Raw genomic sequence first — 22,169 nt, 5'->3', positions numbered from 1 at the left:
CACTGAAGTTGGGAGGATCACAGGAATAGATCCAAGGTGGAAAAGCATCCTTGTTGAGCCAGTCCCAGCCCAAACATGCAGTAGGAGCCTGACTGCAGCCCCACTCCCCAGGCCTTGTGCCCTCCTGGGCTTGTGATTGGCACCAAACCCTTATGTAGATTTCCAAAGTCCCAGCCAACTTCATGGCCCTGGCCCAGAATCTACATCTCCTGTTTCTCATGAAACATCCCCCAACGCATCCCTGGTGTGTGCTAATGAGGCATGTGGGTTCACTCCCAGGCTAGCCATGTGCACGCCTCTCACCTTTCTTACCCAATCCAGTGTTCCTAACCTGGAATCACAGACCCCAGAGGACTCTGGAATTATTACTGCCCATGAATCCACATGTTCATATGGGTAGCAAGTATTATATACTACTGAATATGTGACACTTAATACTATATTTTCAAGTGTGTATGTATTTTAAAATGCATTATATAGCCCACTATATTTTGTTCAGCAAAAGATTTTAAAAATATAATTATCGTTACAGAGACACTCAAAATTTGAATTAGAAGGGTCTTTCCTCCCTGGGACGATTAGCAAACACTGATCAAATCCCTTCTGAACTCTAAGGAGGAAGTGTCAGGTGGTGGCCTGAGGAAGCAACCTGGGGTCTTCTGAGTTTTTCGGTGTTTTCCAGACCACACCAGAAACCAGCTCCCACCTCCACTTGTGGCGGGGGCCTGGCCGGTGCCTCTGATGGGAACATCTCTCAGCCCAGGAGATCATGGGAACACCTCTCAGTTCAGGAGATGACAGGAACACCTCTCAGCCCAGGGGATGACGGGAACACCTCTCAGCCCAGGGGATGACGGGAACCCCTCTCAGCCCAGGGGATGACGGGAACCCCCTCTCAGCCCAGGGGATGATGGGAACACCTCTCAGCCCAGGAGAGTCGCCTGCACAGCTCCCTGTGGCTCTCAAGGCCTCAGAGTGAATCAAAACCCCCAGTTCCATCCCCCCAGGGCTTTTACCCTCCCAAATTACATCTTTCAAATACTTTTATCCTGCAGCCCTTTGGCTTCTCAAACCTCCCATACAAGGGACCAACAGAGGAGTCTAGAATTAACTGGGAGGCTCACTGAAGGGATAGACAGGAACAGAGAGGCCTTTTAAGCCAGAGGTTTTGCAGATGATGTTGAAGGCCCTGCCCCACAGAAAACATGCAGGGTCACCCCCAGTGCCCCTGGCCTGGGCATTGCTGGCATCCCCTGGGGTGCCTCCCCATCAGGCAGTTTTCAGGGGCTGTTTTCTCGCCCTAAAATTGAACAAGGCAACATGTTGAGTACAGTATTTAAAAATCACAATAGCTCAAGTCAATTAAGTTCCAGACTCCCTAAAGTAGGGTTCAGCAAATAAGAGCCCAGAGGGCAAATCTGGCTTCTCATCTATTCTTGTATGGCCCCAAATGAAGAATGATTTTCACATGGTTTCAATGACTGAAAAAACTAAAAGACAAAAAATATTTTATGACACATGAAAATTATTTGAAATTCAAATTTCAGCATCCGAAATGACACTGGAGCCCAGCTACACCCATTCATTGATGTATTGTCTATGGCTGTTTTTGAGCAGCCATAGTTAAGAGAGTTAGCAGTTCTGGCAGAGACTTGCATAAACTGCAAAGCCCCAAATATTTACTATTTGGCCCTTTATAGAAAATGCTTACTGACTCCTACCCCAGAGGAAGCCAAAAGAAGTCAGATCTCCCGCAGGAGGGCTAATGGCAGGCTTGCCACCAAGAAAGCTGGAGGACCCTGAACCTCCGAAACAGATGACCTTCTTCCCCAGTGACCTCCCCAGACCTAGGGAATCATGGCTCCTAGGCACCGACGGGTCCTCAGGTCCCTTATCCCCCATTCAGAAGGGAGAGGTGGCCCCTGGGTCATAGTCTTGAATAACAGGTCAAAGATCACTCCCTTCCTTGCTATCTGGGAGGAAAGATCAAAGTCGAGAGATGAGGCGAGAGGAAAGCAGGTGGGACGCCTCAATACCACAAAGAGCACAGGCACTTCAATGAGAGTCTGGCTCAGTCTTCTAAGTCTAACCTAGAAAATATTTTCTGAGCACATCCTATGAACAAGGCTCTGTGCTCTGTGTTGACAGATGCCCAGATAAGCCAGAATTCCCCAGGGCCGCCTTATCTCTAAGCTCATATCTGACAGTGAACCTGGCTTCAGCCTCCCGTCCTTGACCCTGGCCTGTCTCATTTAGGGAGATGTGGTGCAAATGTCTGTGTGTGCTGGTCTTGCTCCCTGGTGCAGCCGGGTGGGCCCCCAGCCCCCAGCTCACGCTCCATGCTTACCTGAGGCTGCACACTAGCTCGGTGAAGCGGGGCCGGTCACTGGGGTCGTAGTCCCAGCAGCGGGTCATGAGGGTATAAAGGACTGGTGGACAGAGGTCGGGCTTGGGCAGCCGGTCCCCTTTCTCCAGCACCCCGATGACATCCTTGTTCTCCAGCCAGAAGAACGGCTGCTTCCCAAAGCTCAGGATCTCCCACATGCACACGGCTGGGGTGGAAGGGAGCGTCAGGTCCCGGGTGGGGAGACCAGTACCTCCCACCCAGGAGCACTGTCACCATTAGTGCTCGGTCTTGACCAGAAGCAGCTCCTGTGGTCCTTCCTCCCCCTCCAGCACCGTGGGGTCCTGCCCACCATGGTGGTCTGCCCGAGGGACAAGTGACCTACATCTGCAGTAAGTGACCTAAGACTTTGCTCCCTAGACCCCTGTCAGGGTACTGCAGGATCAACAGGTGGCAGTCATGGCATGTCATTGGGACCACAAGTGTCTTCTCTTAGGAGGGAGGGGAGCCACTGCTTAGTAAAGCTGGAATTGGAAGCCTCGCACCAACGCTTGGTACCTGTGTGATTGTGGGCAGGCTCCTGACTCACCTGAACCTCAGTTTTCTTAACCGGAAAATGAGAGTGATAATAATATTCTACGGGGCTGACTGCGGGAGAACTAAGTGAGATGGTCTGCGGGAGGTGTTCCCTAAGGAGCTGTCTCTCTACACCTGCCTTTGCTCTCTCCCCTCCCTGCACCTCTCTCAGAACCAGTCACAGAGTTCCATCTTAGTTTCTGGGGCTGGTAGGTGGAGCACACACGTCACAAGAACCTCTTCCAGGAGGATGAGCCTGCATAGCCCAGGCCAGTCCTTAGCCTAGGTCACCCCCCTTCCTACCCCTACGTAGGCCTCCCTCACTCTAAGACTTCTCAGGGGCCACAGCAAAATTGAACCCTGGGAACGGGAGGTGGAGGTCAGACCCCTGCTCCCTGCACCCACCCCCTTAGCTTGGTTCAGAGGTGAGAATCTGAACTCTTTTTCATCCCCTCCCAAATCAGCACTCACCAAACATCCAGACATCACTGGCTGTCGTGAAGCGTCGGAAGTTAATGGACTCTGGGGACATCCATTTGATGGGCAGACGAGTCACAGAGGCTTTGGGTGGGCAAAGAGGTTAATTTTTAGGGAAGAAAGATCAGAATTATCCAGAAATACATCCTACTTTCTGAAGACCCTTAGGCTGGGCTGTCCAACTGTAGACTTCCTTCTTCTAGAATTTTTGGCTTCAGCGACCCCTCCAAGGCCAAAGCAGAGGCTGGGAAGTCCTCCTCACCTTTGTAATAGTCCTCATCCTCAATGTACCGGGAAAGACCAAAGTCCCCCAGCTTCACACACTCAGGGGAGGCCACCAGGATGTTCCGGACAGCAATGTCCCTGGAAAAAGGGCATCAAAACCAGGATGAGTCACTGCCCACCCCCATGGGAGCAGGAACACTCAGAGAGACGGACAGACAGATAGAAAAGAGACCAAGAGTGTAAGCCAGGGACTCAGCCTCCAGAGCAGAAATGGGCAGCTTCTGTGGGTCACTGTCTCCCCCGAGTGGTCTTGCTATAGCACAGCCCAGGTAGGAGCCCAGCTGGCCCCTCTGCACCCCAACATGCACAGGTGCTTTGCCATCTCCTTCCCTCTTGCTGTCGGGCTCTGTCTCCCATCACCCCTTCATGCATCTCCAGCTTGAAGCCTGGCTCAGACTCCTGGCATCTGCTACACTCCACTTCTGTGCTGTTGCCTACACCGTCCCCCATGCCAGGGAGGCTGTCACCTGGTGATTCTTTAAGGATAAACTCCAACCACTTCCCTGAACACAGGTATCCTCTCTCATCTGCATTTCCACAGTACAGGTTAGGACTTTGGTATAGCAGGAGTGGCAGCGGCGGCACAGCTAACTCTGATGGGGCACTTAGGATACTAGGATCGCACGAGAGCTTCACACACCATGAGTCATGACACAGAGACCCTCAGACCCCCCTGGTGCAGGGGAGGAGACCGGACCCAGGGAGCTGAAGGAACTTGCCCAGCAGGTCACCAGTGGAAAAGGGTGTTGCCCAGGTAGGCTACTCCAGAGCTGAGCTCTCGCTCCTCCCAGGAGACGCACCACTGACTCAGTTTACCCTGTGTTCTTGCCATCACTCTCAACCCCAAACTAGTTTGCCTGCTTGCTTCTCACAGGCAGGCTCCACTTTCTAGTGTTTGTTTTATAGTTGAAATGATGGCTTAAAAGCACAGCAACTTCAAATGAAGAAACAAATCTATCCTCCCACCACCTTTGTCCTGACAATCAATTTCTCCAGTTTGACCCTCATGCTAGAAGGTAAGCTTCACAAGGAAAAGGAGTTTTGCTTGTTTTCAATGCGACTTTGTCCCAGAGCCTAGGTCAGTGCCTGGCACTGAGAGGTGTTCCATAGTGCTTGTTGGACGGATGAATGAATGAATGAACAAACGAAGGAACAAATGAATGAATGCAGGGTTTTATCCCCTGATGTGGCTTTCCATAGAATCAGGTACAAGGCCACAGAGCCAATGTCAATGGTTGGTAATGTCCAACCACTAACTCCCTCGGGGGTCAGGCTCTCATGGCAGGGAATGGGAACAAAGCCAGGAGGAACAGTGGCCAACTCCTGGGCGCGGTGGCTCAAGCCTGTAATCCCAGCACTTTGGGAGGCGAGGCAGGCCCGGATCTGCGAGGTCAGGAGATGAAGCCCATCCCACAGCTATGCAGTGAAACCCCTCTCTACTAAAAATACAACAAACTGGCTGGGGCAAGGTGGCTGGCCTGTAGTCCCAGCTACACGGGGCCTTAGAGGCAGGAGAATGGCGTAATGCAGTAGGCTGGGATCCGGCCACTGCACCTCCAGCCCAGGTGATAAGAGGAAGCAGACTCAAGTCTCCAAAAAAAAAAAAAAAAAGAGGTGGGGGCCAGCTCCCACATGCAGAAGTCCCGGCAGTCCAGGGGTGTCAGGAACCAGGATGGTGTTCGGGTCAGGACCTCAGGATTTTTCTGGCCCTGCTCCAGCCCAGTCCCATGCTGCAGTTGCGTGCCACCAAGCCGGTGAGCTGGAGGTGAGCGAGCTCTAAGGAAGGTTGGGGGCCAGTTCCTGGCACTCCCAGGGAGGCTGAAAGTGCTTGACGCTATGAACAGACACCTTGGATTTCAGAGTTACTCCTAACAACCCCATGAGGTACATACAGTACCTGCAACTTTATAGATTCGGAGACAGGGTCAGAGAGGTTGCTCAAGTGCTCGAAGCTGCCGGGACAGGCAGGGCCAATGCTGGGATTCCAACACTGCTCTGTGTCACCCACAAACCCTGCTTCTACCCAGATGCCTTGAGGATCCGGTGAAGGCCTGGCTTCCACACCGCTGGCCACCCCCTCCACCCCTACCTGTGCACGCAGTTGATGCTCTCCAGGTAGGCCATGGCTTTGCAAATCTGCAGCGAGTATAGCACGAGGGTGAGCACCTTCAGGGAATTCTTGTTCCGCTCCAGGTAGTGGCCCAGCTGCGGGAATGGGGAGGTGCCATCAAGACCCCTGGTTGGTCCTGGCACGGAGCCAGGGGGCCAGGGTGCTGGCAGCTCCTGACCCTTCCCTGGGGGTGGCAGGAGACAAACCCAAAGCTGGCAAAATGTTCCAGCAATTTCCTTGACAAACAGGGCCTCTGGCTTGTTCCAGCTGAATACAGAAGCCAGGAAGCTGGGAGGAATGGGCTATGGTCTGAATGCCCCCCAGTGCTGCAGCTCAGGGGTCACCTCCTACCACCCTCTTCTACCACCTCCAGCTCACCTCCCCGTAGGGATACAATTCCATGATGATCCAGGTGGGCTCCTCTTCAATGATGCCGATCAGCCTCACGATGTGCGGGTGGTCGAGGTTCTTCATGATCACTGCAGTCGGGAGGCAAGACGGACGGGCGGGGCGGCTCAAAGGTCCAATTCAGAAAAGGCCTTTGCTCTTCCAGCAAGGGGAACGGGGACCCCTCCTCCAACATGGTCCCTGCACTGCTCACCCCTCCCTTCCCAGGTCCAAGCCCCTCCCATCTTGGAGGCCTGGTTGGTCTCAGGGGTCCCTACCTGCCTCGCTCATGAACTTCTCCTTGTTGTCCAGAGTGCAGTCTTTCTTGCAGGTCTTGACAGCTACGTTGATTTTCTCCCCTTTCTGTAACAAGAGTGTGTTCAGGACCCCTTGGTCCAGCCCAGCGCTCAGCAGAATGTTCCCTCCTGGCCTCCCCATGGCCTCCTGCAGACTTTGCCACCAGCCAAGGTCCTTTTCTCCTATGTCTCTCTTCTTCTCCCCTTTGTCTTCCTCTCCTCTCCTTCCCCACTCCCCTTCTTCTTGATCAGGGTCTGTTAGAACTGAAAAGGGCTTTAGTGGTCAGATGAGTCAAGCCGCTCTTGACTCATCCATCCAGATGAGGACACTGAGACTGAGGGGCCGTGTGACCTGCCCAAAGCCAGAGGCACCTGCAGGCAATTATCAGGCATGGAGGCTGGGCCTTTTTCTTTCTCTGTCTTTATCGTTGGATTTTACATTCTTGATGCCTCTTTCTTTTTTCCCCTGGGCCTGCTAGAATCGTGACCACAGTGGTCAGCCTTGCCCTCCCCCGTCACTGGCCTTGACACTAGCTCCAGATCCTGCCTCGCCTTTTCTCAGAACTGTCTTTATCCTGCCGCCCCCTTTGTATTCTCCCACCAAGAATCAGTGACCCTTCTCCAGGTTCTCCCTGTATCTCCATCCCTGGTATTTTGCTACCCTTCTTGAACATGACTCTTGACTCCATCATTCTTTGAGTATTTAATAAATACCATCATGCCCAGTGGACAAGGGGCCCTTAGAGACAAGGGGCCCTAAGTGGATGAAAGCTGTGCCAACTCCAACCTGCTCAGATTCAAGCTCTGTCTCACCCTACCGACACATGGAAAAGGAGTGTCAGGGAAGATCCTGGAACTCACGTGATTTGTGTAGACACCTTCATAGACCTCCCCAAAAAAGCCTTCCCCAAGAATACGATTCAGGACCACATCTTCACGGGCAATGCCATACTGTGAACCTGCACAGACGGAGAAAACAGTCGCAGATCACAGAGATCAGTGGTGCCCCGCAAGGAACCTGAGTGTCTGCAGGCTCCAAAGGCAGGCGTCACCAGATCTGTAACACCTCAGCCAAGATCCAGGGGCTGGGCTGGGGAAATGGGGGTCTAGAATGTTCCACTGTCTCAGGGAAGAGCCATCCCCCTGCTCCCTCTGAAGGCTGGGTCCCAGGTCCAAGTTATTAGAATCCCCACGCAGCTCCATGGGCACACGAAAGGGCAATCAGTATAGGGAGAAAAAAAAACATCTCAGCTTTCAAATCCATGGCATCTCAGGTTTGCCACTGTCTAAGCCTAGCACGAAGGGAGGATAAACGAGGAAAAGAACATTCCCTGTGGTGTCACCAGAGTCCTTGCCGTGTCATTTCACAGGGTCTTGACTGCAGTCGCTGTGGCGGGGTTGAGAACCTACCTCCAGGCCTTCGCAGGGTTTCGTCGGGAATCTCTGCGTAGATGTCTGACTCTGGAATGACAGGAAGAAGCACAGACGTGGACAAGATGCCCTCGGTGGGCACCGCCAGGAATCAGGTGTGAGGCTCCCCAGTAGAGACCAGAGGAGACCAAGGGGATAGGAGGAAAAGCCAGGCAGGTCCCAAAACCCCCAGCAGAGTTTTTTTTTTTTTTTTTTTTTTTTTTTTTGAGGCAGGAGTCTCCCTCTATCACCAGGCTGAGTGCAGTGGCACCATGCCAGCTCACTGCAAGCTCCGCCTCCTGGAGTTCCGCATGTTCTCCTGCCTCGGCCTCGGTGGCTGGGACTGCATGCACCACCATGCCTGGCTAGTGCCCCAACCATTTTTTAGTAGAGGCAGGGTTTCACCATGTTAGCCAGGATGGTCACGATCTCCTGACCTGCGTGATCAGCCGTCACGGCCTAAGTGCTGGGATTACAGGCTTGAGCCACCGCGCCCGGCCACCAACCCAGGTTTTAGAGTGGCCACAGAGCCCAGGGCACCTTGGCTGAACTCCCTGCTGTCTGCTTCCCAACTTGCATTATTTAGGGCAAGTTGGTTAATCTCCCTTAATCTCAGTTTCCCCTACTATGAAATGAATACTGGGGGATGCTGTAAAGATTGAATCAAATAATACCTGTTGCATGTTTAATACCACTAAGGACTAGATGTTTGTGTACCTCCCAAATTCCTTTGTTGAAGCCCTAACTCCCAATGCGATGGGATTAGGAGATGGGGCCTTTGGGAGGCGGTGCAGTCCTGAGTGTGGGGCCTGCATAATGGGATCCGTGCCCTTATAAGCAGAAGAAGAGAGGCCAGAACTCTCTCTTCATCATGTGAGCCCACAGTGAAAGGACAGTTATCTGCAAACAAGGATTAAAGCCCTCACCAGATGCAGACTCAGCCAGCACCTTGATCTTGGACTTCCAGCCTCTAGAACTGTGAGCAATAAAGTATCTGGTTTTAAGCCACGCAGTCTATGGTACTTTGTTATGGCAGGCCAAGCTGCCTAAGATAAACATGGTGTCATGTACTAAGTACTCAATATACACTAGTGATTACTATTCATGTTTTTTTTTTTTTTTTTTTTTTTGAGATGTAATCTTGCTGGGTTGACACGCTGGAGTGCAGAGGTGCGATCTCAGCTCACAGCAACCTCCGCCTCCTGGGTTCAAGCTATTTTCCTGTCTCAGTCGCCCAAGTAGCTGGGACTACAGGCACATGCCACCATGCCCATCCAATTTTTGTATATTTAGTAGAGATGGGGTGTCACCATGTTGGTCAGGATGGTCTCAATTTCTTGACATCATGCTCCACCCACCTTGGCCTCCCAAAGTGCTGGGATTACAGGCGTGAGCCACTGCACCCAGCCACAATTCATGATATTTTAAAGCCATCATTGAGAAGTTACGGGGGAGGATCGTTTTCCTGTAACTTGGAGGACACCCTCGGCAATGTCATGAGAGCAGGCAGCGGGGAGCAAGCAGACGGGAGGCAACTGGAGCAGGTGGAGGATGCAGCAGGCAGCTCACCTATGCTGCAGCTCTCTGAGAAGTGGGACCGCCGGGCCTCCAGGTTTCTGTAGGAGGTGAGAGGGCAGAAGCCAGGTGAGCTCAGAGTCCAGTAATGCTCCCCTGGGTAGCCTCAGCCCGCCCTCTCCTCCTGCCCCCTGGGGAGAAGTAGTCTGTCCAGATTAGCAATGACCTGGGAGCACAGCCAAGGCTGCCAGGGGCTGGAGTTGGGGGACAGCAGCAACCCCCCAGGACAACACCAGGTGGCCTGAAGGCAAAGAAATATTCCTGCAGGTATTTACTGGGAGGGAAAGATCATCTTTTTTCAGGGTTCTCCTGGGCCTGAAAACCAGAAACTATGGAGGTGGGGACTCCCAGTTTCTTCTTCTTCCTCTCAGTAGCATAGGCTAAGCTCAGGGCCCCGTCCTCTGCACCCCACCGTACTCACAGCATGGGGATCTGGGGCAGGCTGTTCCGCTTCTCGCCATCTAGGAAGAGAGGAAGAAGGAGGAGGTTGGAGCTGGGGACACAGGGGCCTAAGTGGGTGACTGACCTCCTCACTATTCCTAAAAGGGACTCTCCTCCCACCCCAGCCCCTAATTCCATTCTCTTCCAGCCTGGGAGCGAGGGAGGCCTTGGGCCAGAACTGGAATCCTCCTTGGAGGCTGCCTCAGGCCAGATTTCGCCTGCTCCAGCTGGGACCCCTGCTTCCTGATTAAGGAAGACCCAAGACCCAAGACCTAAGACCCAAGATGGAGACACACACAGGCGGGACCAGCCTTGCTCTAGCGATGGCTTTGAGCTTGCTGGGCTAAAACGCTTCTCCTCCAGAAGGTGCCTCTCTGTGGACGTTGACTAGCAGGGCTGTGGGTAGGTGGACCAGCCAGGGCTTAAAGCCCAAGATGGGCCCACTGGAAGCTTCCTGCTGGGCTGTGGGGAAAGCCTCCTCATTCACTTATCCATCAGCCACTTAGCTTCTGCCACTCTGCCTCTGGGGACTCGGGTGTGCTGCCACCCGTGGTCCAGCCACTTTACCTTTAAATGGAACCCACCTTTCCTAGGATGGATGATGAGAGAGCCTTGGTGCTCCCCCTGCAGCCGGCAGTAGCCATCTATGAGGTCAGCCATGTTCTCAGCCTCTGCCAGGGACGAAGTTTTGATGGACAAGGCCTGAGGAGCAGAGACCGGCCAAGGGTGAAACCCCAGAGCGTTGGCTAGAGACCACCCCCAGGGCTGGCGAACAGATGGCAGGACCCCTGCCACAACCCTTGCCTGGATGCCAATGTTGTCTGCACCTCTCCTGGGGCCCTACCCTGGAGTCCAGACTACATTCTGTCACCCCTTTCACCTGTACGCCCATGCTCTCCAAAGGCCAGTCCCAGGCCTCACTTATTTTGGCCTCTGAGCACACAGCACAATGCCTGGTATCTAGTCGGTGCTCAATAAATAGAAGCAGAAACTGAGAAAATGGAAGAGGGGGCTGGGCGCAGTGGCTCACACCTATAATCCCAGCACTTTAGAAGGCTGAGGCAGGCAGATCACCTGAGGTCAGGAGCTTGAGACCAGCCTGGCCAACATGGTGAAACCCTGTGTCTACTAAAAGTAAAAAAATTAGTTGGGTCTTGTGGCATGCATCTGCAGTCCTAGCTACTCAGGAGGCTGAGGCAGGAGAATCTGCTGAACTCAGGAGGTGGAGGTTACAGTGAGTTGAGATTGTACCACTGCACTCTGGCCTGGGCGACAGAGTAAGACTTTGTCAAGAAAGGAAAGAAAAGGAAAGGAAAGGAGAGGAAAGGAAGGAAGGAAGGAAGGAAGGAAGGAAGGAAGGAAGAAGGGGAGGTAATGGGGCAGGGCACAGATGGGTGAAAGGAGAGAGAGATGAACACTCTGCGGCCTGAGGTCTCTCTGGGTGTTTTACCACAAAACAAAACAAAACAAAGCAAAGCAAAACAACAAAAAAACCCCGTGTTTTTGAGGTCTTGATGTCCACATCATTGTTCCCTTCGTAAAACTTAGGCCTGTGATTTATACCTGATTTCTGCTCACCTTGAACATTCCTCTACCTGAAAACCTTCCCAATTTCTTTCCTGACATTAAACAAATTGTTTCCCGAATTTTCCTACAATTTATCATCATCCTGGTACCTTTTGTCTAAGAACTTGGTGCAGTTTTCTTAACACAATCCCCAAAGCCAGGAAGCTCCTGGCCTCCTGCGTGCCATGGACTTTTGGTCTGAGCAAGAGCTCCCTACTTGCCATTATATCCCCTGCAGAGCTGCCAGGTGCCCAGAGACACTCACCTGGGGGGCACCTTCAATGCCCAGCTGCAGTACCGCCTGGCCCTCCTCCAGTGGCAGGCACCTGATGGACCTGATCTGCTTGAACTCGGCCAGGCAGGTGGGCTGCGGGAAAAGAAGGGGGAGCTTCAGAACATCCCACTACCAGGACTGGGCCATGCAGATTGGTCAGTATAGGGGAGCTGGGGTGAGGAGGAACTGGGAGTTTCTCTGGGAGATGAAGAGAGAATCAAAGACTATTAAGGCTAGACGGATCCTCTAGTTCAGAGGTGTCCAATCTTTTGGCTTCCCTGGGTCACACTGGAAGAAGAATTGTCTTGGGCCACACATAAAATACACTAACACTACTTGATGAGTGTAAAAAAAAAATCGCACAAAAAAATCCTATCATGTTTTAAGAAAGTTTACAAATTTGTGTTGGTCTGCATTCAAAGCTGTTCTGGGACCACAAGCTTGATCTAGACCAAGCCCCTCCCTATGCCAAGGAGAAAATGAGGTCTAGAGAAAGCCAGGACTTGCTCAAGGTCATGTGCCAAGCTGGCAGTGGAGCCAGGACTGGACTCAGGTCCCCTGGCTTCCAAGGGAATCATGTCTCATATTGTTGCTGAAAGGGCAAGACTGCTGAGCTCTGCCAGTAATCATAGCGGCCCTGTCTCCCCTCCCACCACCTCTGTGTAGATGACAGTCACAGGGATGTAAACGGCCATCTGCCCCACGATGCCATCTCCAAACGCTCTCCACTGCTGCTCACGCCAGGGCATGGCTTTAGAAAGGACTCTGCTCTCAGCAACTGGGGCAAGAAGAGCTGAAGGGGCAGACAGGGCAGGAGGCAGCAGAGAGGGGAAGGCCTCCCGACTTGGGGCTGGGTGGGGCAACCCCCCAGTCTTTCTACCTTTGCGTCCTGACTGGTCAGCTGGCGGATCCCTTTAGGGCCAATGACCAGGTCCACAGTAATGTTCCATCCTTGCTGGAATAAAAGGAGAGGGGACTGTTGTCCCAGAGCTGCCCTCCCCATTCTTCAGAAACTTGAAGAAAAGCTCCCTAAGCTAGACACAGGCCACTGTTTCCTGGGTCTCCAGCTCTTTCCCGCCGAAACCCTGGCCATATGGATGTTTCCCTCCTGACACCTTTCCTGTCCTGCCCACCTCCCAGATCTGGAGGCCAAAATTTCAGTGCCTGCTTCAGGCAAGGGGATGCTCGTGACTTCCACTGTCAGCAGGTCAGCGAGGCTCTGCTGCCTGAGAATCTGCAGCAACTGCAGCATCTCCCTGCCCCCTCCTGGCCCCCTTTCCCGAGAGGCCTGGGATCCAGGTCAGGGAGAGGCTCAAGAGAGCCTGCCATTACAATGAGTTCACAGCGGTAGGTCTCCTGGTCAATGTTGGCGAAGCCTGCGAGAGTGTTGAAGAACTTCATGACGCACTCCTCCTCCCTGAGCGAGGCGTACTGCTGGAAGGTCTGCTGGATCATCTTCCGGAACTGTTTGGGCTGGGGGAGGGGATGGGCAGTGTGAGCAAGGCCCACTCCTCCCAGGTCTCACTCCTTCCCTTAGGGTCTCACTGAGAGACTGCCCGCTGCTCGAAAATGATTCCCAGCGCCTTTGCCCCCAAAGCAGCTGTGATCTATGACCTAAAACACACACCCATTGTCTCAAGGGAGACTCCCCATACCCCTACGAAGGAAGTGGAGGGGGCAAGGGGTAGCTTCCCAGTACTGGGGCCAGAGAGCTGATCAGGCCTGGATGCGGAGCGGGAGCCCAGGCATGTCACAGTTGGATCCCCAGCCCCAGAGAGGACCCCTGGGTGCATTTAATAGTCCTGTGTCCAAATGCCCAAGGCCATGCAGATGCCCTGGCTTCTCTGAGTATCCCCAGTCTCATCCCTTCCACTCTAGTCTTGGGAATCAGCACAAAGAGGTCCTCGCCCATTGGTTTCCTCACCTTTAAGTTCTCCTGCATCTGCTTTGGGAAAAACAAGTCCAGCCCCACTTCCTTTCTGCAAAAAGGAAGAAAAAGGCAGCATGTGACTCCCCCTGACCCCCATCCCAGGACTGCGGGCCAATCAGGAAGAGGTGAGAAGGCTTTGGGACCTGGAGACGGGCCCTGTGGGGCTCTGGTCTGGGGAGGGGTGGAGGAGAGGGTGAGGAGGAAAAGTACGCATGGAAGGACAGGAAGGGAGGGGAGGTGGGCGACCCCAGAACTTACTCTAGGAGCTCGAAGTTGGACTTCTTGTCAAGGGCATTGTGGGGCATATCCTTGAAGAACCGCCTGGAGAAAGAGGTGGTGGAGGGGGGGCTGAAGGCTGGAGAATGAGGGAGTCAGACCCAGGGCACCTCAGGCCACTAGAAGCCCCCTTCCCCTGCCATATATGGGAATCACCAGGAGAAAGGAAGTTAGGAAAGTCATAAAATTTAGTATTTTGACCTGTGAGGAAAAGGAAACCCCCACAAATTTCATTCCAAGAAAAGACTCCAGCCTTGGATCCTAGGAAACTCACGCTAGGAATGGGCAGATACTGGGCTGAGGAGGAAGATGGTGGCTCTATCTGTGGCCTCTCAGAACAAAGGCCCAAGGCAGCCAAGGCTTGAATGATCAGCCTAGGAACACCGACCTTTACCTGCAGGTCCTGGGGGACTCTTGTGATTTCCTTTTCACTTATTTGCTATCTCTGAGATATTATATGTGTGTATGTTTGTGTGTTCATTTAGATACTTGCTAAATGTAGCACTGTATATATACAAACTTGAGGACTTATAGAAGAAGAAAATAAAATTATTCATAGTCTAACCAGAGGAGACAGCTATTATACTTTACTCATATTCTTTAAGTCTCATTTCCCCTAAAAATGTATGCTTTGATAAATACTTTTATGTAATTGTGGCTTAAGCTGAGACCAAATAGCTAATGTCCTCACATGTGCCAGCCTCCCTTGCCTGTCTGGGTCACTGTGTCTAGTAATTTCATTGACTGCTGCAGACATTATCCTACTCCTGATCTTATATTAAAGTCATTCAGTGTTCCTTTAATTCAGGCATCCTTATAAATATCTGGTAAAACTTTTGTGCAACTAATACTATAAGCAGGGTGAGGGAAGTAATTTATGATTCAAAAGCAATGACTTTTAGACAGTTCACTGTGTTTAGAAAATAGGAAGGTTAGGTCAGGCGTGGTGGCTCACGACTGTAATCCCAGCACTTAAAGAGGCCAAGGCAGGCGGATCACAAGGTCAAGAGATTGAGACCATCCTGGCCAACATGGTGAAACCTTGTCTCTACTAAAAACACAAAAATTAGCTGGGTGTGGTGGCGCATGCCTGTAGTCCTAGCTACTCGGGAGGCTGCAGGAGAATCACTTGAACCCAGGAGGTGGAGGTTGCAGTGAGCCAAGATTGCGCCATTGCACTCCAGCATAGGAGTGAAACTCTGTCTCAAAAAAATGGAAAAGAAGACACTCAAGGCATGAAATCATAGAGGAAATACCCAATAAAAATGTAAAACATAAAATGCTATATCCTTAACAATTTTTAATAAATGGTGTCTTTGAATATATTGTCAAGCAAAATAAGTAGTTACCTCTTAAGAAATATGGTCCCAATTTTGCACTCTGTGCCCTAGCCTGAGACACTGGGCAATGTCTGGAGATAGTTCTGGTTATCATACCTAGTTGGAGTAGGGGGCTGGTAGTGCTACCAGCCTCAAGTGGGTAGAGACCAGGGATACTGCTAAACATCCTTCAATGCACAGGAAGCCAACCCCCAACGCCCCCTAACAAAGAAGCATCCAGCCCCAAATGTCACTAGTAGTAAGGCTAGAAAACCCTGGGAATTTGATCCAAGAAAAGAACTTAGAAAACTAAGAAGATGGGTCCTTCCCTACCCTTACTTCTCTGTACTGGGTATCTGACAGAGGGAGGTAAGCAGTGGTGCCTGAGATGGGATGTTCTTGCTAAGGGCAGATGTGCAGAATTGGAAACCAGAAGACTGGCAGATAGGAATGACATTCAGATGTAGTGAAGGTCCCCAACCCCCCGGGGCCATGGACCGGTACTGGTCCGTGGCCTGTCTGGCTGCAGAGCAGGATGTGAGCAGTGGGTGAGTGACCGACGTTTCATCTGTATTTACAGCTGTCCCCCATCACTTGCTATATTGCCTGAGTTCCATCTCCTGTCAGATCAGTGGCGACATTAGATTCTCATAGGAGTGTGAACCCTATTGTGAACCATGTATGAAAGGGATCTAGGTTTCACGCTCCTTATGAGAATCCAATGCTCAGTGATCTGTCACTGCCTCCTATCACATCCAGATGGACCGTCTAGTTGCAGGAAAACAAGCTTAGGGCTCGCACTGATTCTACATTATGGTGAGTTGTACATTTATTTTATTATATATTACAATGTAATAATAATAGAAATAAAGTACACAATAAATATAATGTGCTTGAATCATCCCGAAACCATCCCCCACCCCAACCCCAGTCCATGGAAAAACTGTCTTCCACGAAACTGGTCCCTGGTGCCCAAAAGGTTGGGGGTCTCTGAGGTATAGGACATGAGAAGCCTACCCAGAATTCTCCCCTGGATGGAAGCTCCTCCTCCTCTTCCTCCTCCCACTTGAAGAGTGCCTGCAGTTAAGATCCCCAAATTCCATACAATTGACCATGGCAGCTTTAGAAAACGTTTCAAGCCAGTGTTACCTGCTCGACCTCCACAGTAATAAGAAACCTCAGGGTGATTATAGGTAGCTTGGTCATCTGTAGTTCCCCTGGGTTGAGTGAGCCATAAAATATACACCTAGGTAACTGAACACATTGGCTTGCTGTACACAGCTATTTGATTCTAACAGAATAAATGTTGGCAAAGGTCCACTGAGGAAGAAGATTTCAGTTCTTTCAGAGTTATCCATTTATTCAACTATGTATTGAGCTCTTATGTGCCAGGCAAAGGCAGCACCCATTCTGACTCTAAGGATTTGATAGAATTTCACAATCTGGTGCACGGGGACATGTCATTGCCTCACAGAGCTCTGCGCAAGTACAGTGGTATTGCAAAGGAGGATGGAGGAGGTCAGGATGGGGCAGAAAAGGCTTCAAGATGAAGAGACCCTTAGGCTGGCTTGATGAGAAGAGCAGATGGTCACACTGCTTGTAATTGACACCTCATAGGCTCACGCTGAGGTTTCCTGTGTATGTAGAGGACAGGCAGGTAACATGGGCTCAGTACGTTTTCTAAAGGTGCCAGAAGATAGAAGAGTTTACTAGGCTGGAAAGGGAAATGAGAAGACTGTGCCAGGCAGGAGGGATGCATTGCCCACTCATGGGGTGAGATCTGCTTCCCAGCCACAAAGAAGAGTGGTTTCCTAAAGCCACTCCAGGCTTACGATCTGTTGTTGAATGAATAAATGAACTTTGAGACTTGTGAAGAAAGAATCTGGAAGACTGGGATATTTAAATATTACATTTTTAAAAACAGGGTTAGCTAAATGAAAGCGTAAACACATTTTGAAATTAACACTGAGCAATTAAGGCACATAAAAAAAACCACAACATTTTAGCATGATCAAGGTGGTATTGAATGGAAAAATGTTTCATTAGGATAAAGGAAGCTCAGCTAGCACATCGAGGTCGCCCCAAACTCCTGAATCCAGCTTGCTTAGCCCACTCCCTGTGTCCCAGATGGCCCTTCTCTCAGGCATAGAAGATCATTTACATAGTCACCATTGACAAAAGTGTCCAATCACTCAGATGTGCCACAATCTGGGTGTTTCTAACATTTGTAGCAACTGAACATCTTGGGAACGTCTGGTAGAACTAGTAACCATCACTCAAGGGAGACGCTGCTCTCCCCAGCAAGGTAGCTTCCCAATCTTCTGTGCTGAGTCCCATCTCAGCTGCTCTCCAGGGGCACCCAGGTCTCCCAAATATGCCTGAACTGCCATCACTCAGTGAGGCCGTGCCTACCCGGAGTGCCCTCTAGTGCCTGACTGGTCCTTCCAGCTCAAGACTGCAATTTTGAGTAGCTAACACCAGGTGGACAGCGGTGGAGTCTATAATCAGATACAGGCCTATGACTGATACCCAGGTAAGGACAGCAGAAAATAAGGAAACAACCAAATCAAACCCAGTTGGTTTCTTTTTTTCTTCTAAACATCAATAGAAATTAACTACAAACCAAGATACCTTTTGATGCAAAGCAAGCTGTCTGTTGTTTCTCTAATCTTTATTTATTATCAGTTACTTAATTAATCTGGGGTTAAACATTCACTCTGTGTTGTTGTTGTTGTTGTTGTTGTTTTAGGGCTCTCCTGGGGGTGGACAATAGTCCTAGGTATCTCAGGTCAAGGGGGAGAAGTTATTTGGTTCCTCAAACTGGGCAGGTACTGATTTCTAGCATAGAGGCCCTGAATTTCAAACTTTCATTTAGAGGCATTATTTAGATCAAACATTTGGCATTTATAAAGCACCTCCAATAAATGAATAAAATTAACTAGGCATCATTCCCGCTAAAAGAGATTCTGGAAAAGGCAAAATTATGGCAACGATAAAATGATCAATGGTTGCCAGGGTTAGAGGGAAGAAGGGATGGATAGGTGGAGTATGGAGAAATTTCAGGGCAGTGAAACTACTGTGTGCAATACTATAATGGTGGATATAGGTCATTATTCATTTAGCCAACCCATAGAACATACAATACCAAGAGTGAACCCTAATGTAAACTACAGGTTTTAGGTAATAATGATGTGTCAGTGTAGGCTCATCAATTGTAACAAATGCACCACTTTGGTGGGGAACTCTGATGGAGAATGTCGATAGTAGGGGAGGCTGTGCATGTGTGGGGAAGAGGGTATATAGGAACTCTGTACCTTCTGCTCAATTTTGCTGTGAACCTGTAACTTCTCTAAAGAACAAAGCCTATTCAAAATAAATAAATGAAGGAAGGGTAAAGAGAAAAAAGTAAGTAAAATAAAATAAATAATTATTGAATACTTTGGTCCCTGCCATTGCTCTAATTACTTTAAATACATTAACTCATTTATTATTCATAACAACCTTGCAGGTTTGTTATGTTACTATTGTATAGTATGCAATACTATACAATACTATACTATAGTATACTATGCAATACTATACAATAGTAACATAACATACATATTATATAGTAGCATATATGTTATATAGTAGCATATATATGTTACATAGCAACACATATATGTTATATAGTAACATAACATTGTTCTATGTTATATAGTATAACAAATGTTATATGATAACATAACATGTTTTATAGTAACACAATGTTACTATAATGTTACTATTATCATTCCTATTTTACAGATGAAGGAATCCAGGCAGAAAGAGGGTAATCAACTTGCCCAGAATAACTCAGGAAACACAGGACTCCATGGAGGATTCATTTCACTAATCTCGTATCCAGGCATACATCATACCTCTTTTATAAGCTAGGAAATAATACAATTTTTTTTTCCTGGAGATGCTGTATATCTATAGGCAGGTGGCATAATCAATGATGTTAATAGGACACGGGATTATTGCCCATGATTTGTAGGTAGCCCCACACTCTGGGACAATTTTAGGCAAGAGCCACAGCCGTAGAAAATTCTGCCTAATGGCCTGATTTTCTGAAATGTGTCCAATTCTCTCTGGGTGAGAAATAGTTCTAACTTGACTTTAAAATGGCTCATCATAACAAATAACTGCATTCAACTTTAAAAATTATTAGACCTGCAAATCTTCTATTCCGTTTACAAAATAGGTGTTTTCCATATTCTCTCCCTAATATCATATACCCCACATTTCAATGGTCAACCAGTAAGAATAGGAACATCTCTCCGACTCTGTTCCTCACACTCAGGAGATGTGAAACAATACGTCTCTTGCACAAAACAAGCATGGCTTTTAGAATCATCCTGCATTGGTTCTAGCAGATATCAGCAGTCACACTCTTGACAATACTACCTACAGGAGTCATGTCGGATGCCTCGCCCTGTCCTCCAAAACATCAGTGCAGTGCCTGGAGCTTAGGCCACCACCAGTAATAGTCTGGGGATGATTGGAGGATATAATAAAATAAAATAGAATGTTAATGGGTCTTTGTGATGCTGTTTTACAACTAAGTGATGACTGCTTGACAGGTGACAAGTGATAGATGTCTCAAAGTGACACTAGCATCCTGTCTCAAAGTGACACTAGATCCATAAATAAAAAGGTAAAGATAAGCTTTTTCGACTTTTCTAATTTTATAGGGGAAGATGAGACTGTATAGGAGGATGTAATGCAGGTCACAGGAGCCGAGAAGTCTGAGAAGGGATAAAAGGCATAGATAATAAAATAAACTTTGCAGACTGTCCCTGGTCTGCCAGCACTGAGCTCCCAAGATTATTATTAACGGCAGCGAGCTAGGATGCCTTCTAAGCAGCTTCAGGGATGGCAGGCCTCCTCTGTGCAGAAGACTCAAATGCTCCCTTGCTTCTTGAGACAAAGTCACCAAATGTGAAGCCCTCGAAGCTGCCCTTGACCTATTCTGTCACTAATGCCAACAGCCTCAGATGCTGAAATCAAAGTGGGACTCTCCCTTTGCCACCCCACTGCCCCCACCAGAGGACCCCAGAGCATTCTCTTTGACTGAGACTAACAACGGAGCCAGAACTCCCCAGTGACCCCCGTTCTGTAGAAGTGGCAGCAGAGTTCTACTCTCTATTAACCATGAGGTCATAGATAAGGCTCCGGAAATGCAGTTCTAGAAAACAGGAAGTAATCCTTGGCCAGCGATTTCCCTGGCAGTCATCCTGAAAGTCCTTCCATCAACCCATATGACTAATGGTATTCAAGTCACCTAGGGGGCTGGTCGAAAATGCCTAGGATAAGGTCCCACCCAGGCCTGCCAAATCAAATCTCCCAAGGGTAGGGCCAGGATGCCTCCAGTTTATTAAGCTCCCAGGTGATTATGATTTGCAAGCAGATGTTAAAACCACTGCTCTAAGACAGAGAAGGGGTAGAGAGAAGGGAAGGAGAAGGTGAAAAGTTGGGGGATGGTGAAACTCAATGGCACTGCCCTGGTCAAGACAGGGCTAGAGCACAGGTCAGTCACATCACCCTCCTCAGTCCCGAATGGCAATGACCCCCTGGCAGCCAAGAATAAGGCCTAATTTTTTAGACTGTCATTCTAATTGTGTCATTCTAACAATATCATTCTAATGATAACATTGGACTGCCATTGTCCGGATGGTGTCTTCCACCATCAGCCCCAACTTACCCCTCCAAACTCACGATTTGCCAGTCTATGCTTTTCCTTCCACTGATCCCTGGAGTGTATCTCCCCTGACCCCTGTTCTCTGCTGATTGAAATCTTTCTCCTCCTTTCAGGAGCAATTCAGATACCCTCTTGCTGGTGCTCTCAGGCAGGATGGATGGCTCCCACATGGAAGTTGGTGCCATCCTCGTTCTGCCTTGTATTGTGATTAATTGTATACACATCTGTCACCTCCCCAACATGGAAGCGTGAGGGCCTCTCTGGATGATGTACTAATTTCACACATATTGATTAACTGCCTACTGGAGATGGGGATACAGCAACGGACAACACAGATAGACATCTCTAGGCTCAAATGTCCTCCAAATCCTAGTCTGGTGCTCAAGAAACATTTGCTGAATTGCTTGAACAGCAGGAGAGGTGGTTGACAGATGGAAGAAGCCAGCAGCCTGCAGGCAAGAGCACTGGTAGCAACGGAAGCCAGGAGAGTGAGACTAGGGAGGGGGCTGGTCCCCCTACCCCTACCATCCCAAGGACCCAACACCCAGCCCCTCAGAGCCTCACCTGCTGCTGGTCACCACCTCTCCCCTTCCTGGCTCCCACACACTCAGTCCTGCTTCCCATCTTGGACATGGGGAAAGGCCGGGCCGGCCCAGAGCTCAGCACAGTGCCCTCCCAGCAGAGACCTCAAGGCCACATACCTGAGCTCCAGGCAGCCCAGCTGCAGGGCCATGCCCTCGCTGACCTTGCTGGCGTAGCGCTGCATATAGTCGTTCCGGAGCTGGTGGGGAGAAAGGTCAAGCATCAGACTTGCACCCTCACCCCTGACTTCCCAGGACAGAGACCTCAGAAGAGGAAGGGCCTCATTCTGCCTCCCTGACCGACAGCCACCCACCCAACTACAAACAAGCATGGAGCAGGGATGGAGAGCACACGGGGAAGAGGTGCCTGTGCCTCCACAGGCCGAGGCTGTGAGGTTTTTGAGATGCTTTTACAGGCATTCTCTCCCTGCTCCATAGGCAAGAAGTTCAGATTTCCCTCCCCTGCCCACCATTTTGGATAGAAGGAAACTGAGATTTTGCAAGGAGTCAGTAATTTATCCAAAGGCCTGTTGGTAAGTAGTGATAAATGTCATTAACAGGCCAAGAAAAATCTAGCTCAGTCTCTAGCAAAACAGGAGG

At 49.9% G+C, this 22,169-nt stretch overlaps 1 protein-coding gene across 6 annotated transcripts in view; it reads right to left on the bottom strand.

Moving 5' to 3' along the window:
- Window positions 1–22,169, bottom strand: part of PTK2B (protein tyrosine kinase 2 beta) — a 135,588-nt gene that overhangs the window by 16,925 nt on the left and 96,494 nt on the right. For all 6 annotated transcript variants that reach the window (XM_003902579.4, XM_031669450.1, XM_003902580.4 and 3 more), the window contains exons 5-21: window positions 21,690–21,769; window positions 13,930–13,992; window positions 13,666–13,720; window positions 13,074–13,214; window positions 12,622–12,696; window positions 11,733–11,834; window positions 10,486–10,603; window positions 9,882–9,921; window positions 9,455–9,501; window positions 7,886–7,936; window positions 7,337–7,434; window positions 6,458–6,542; window positions 6,171–6,271; window positions 5,772–5,887; window positions 3,660–3,760; window positions 3,392–3,481; window positions 2,348–2,552 (exon numbers count right to left, since the gene is read on the bottom strand). In XM_003902579.4, the coding sequence (XP_003902628.1) occupies window positions 2,348–2,552; window positions 3,392–3,481; window positions 3,660–3,760; window positions 5,772–5,887; window positions 6,171–6,271; window positions 6,458–6,542; window positions 7,337–7,434; window positions 7,886–7,936; window positions 9,455–9,501; window positions 9,882–9,921; window positions 10,486–10,603; window positions 11,733–11,834; window positions 12,622–12,696; window positions 13,074–13,214; window positions 13,666–13,720; window positions 13,930–13,992; window positions 21,690–21,769 (1,568 nt within the window). The remainder of the gene's footprint in view (window positions 1–2,347; window positions 2,553–3,391; window positions 3,482–3,659; window positions 3,761–5,771; window positions 5,888–6,170; window positions 6,272–6,457; window positions 6,543–7,336; window positions 7,435–7,885; window positions 7,937–9,454; window positions 9,502–9,881; window positions 9,922–10,485; window positions 10,604–11,732; window positions 11,835–12,621; window positions 12,697–13,073; window positions 13,215–13,665; window positions 13,721–13,929; window positions 13,993–21,689; window positions 21,770–22,169) is intronic.

The sequence above is a fragment of the Papio anubis genome, chromosome 8 (genome assembly GCF_008728515.1).
Source record: "Papio anubis isolate 15944 chromosome 8, Panubis1.0, whole genome shotgun sequence".
NCBI lineage: Eukaryota > Metazoa > Chordata > Mammalia > Primates > Cercopithecidae > Papio > Papio anubis.
Note: the sequence above shows the minus strand (reverse complement) of the source record. Positions and strands in the feature narration are given on the sequence as shown.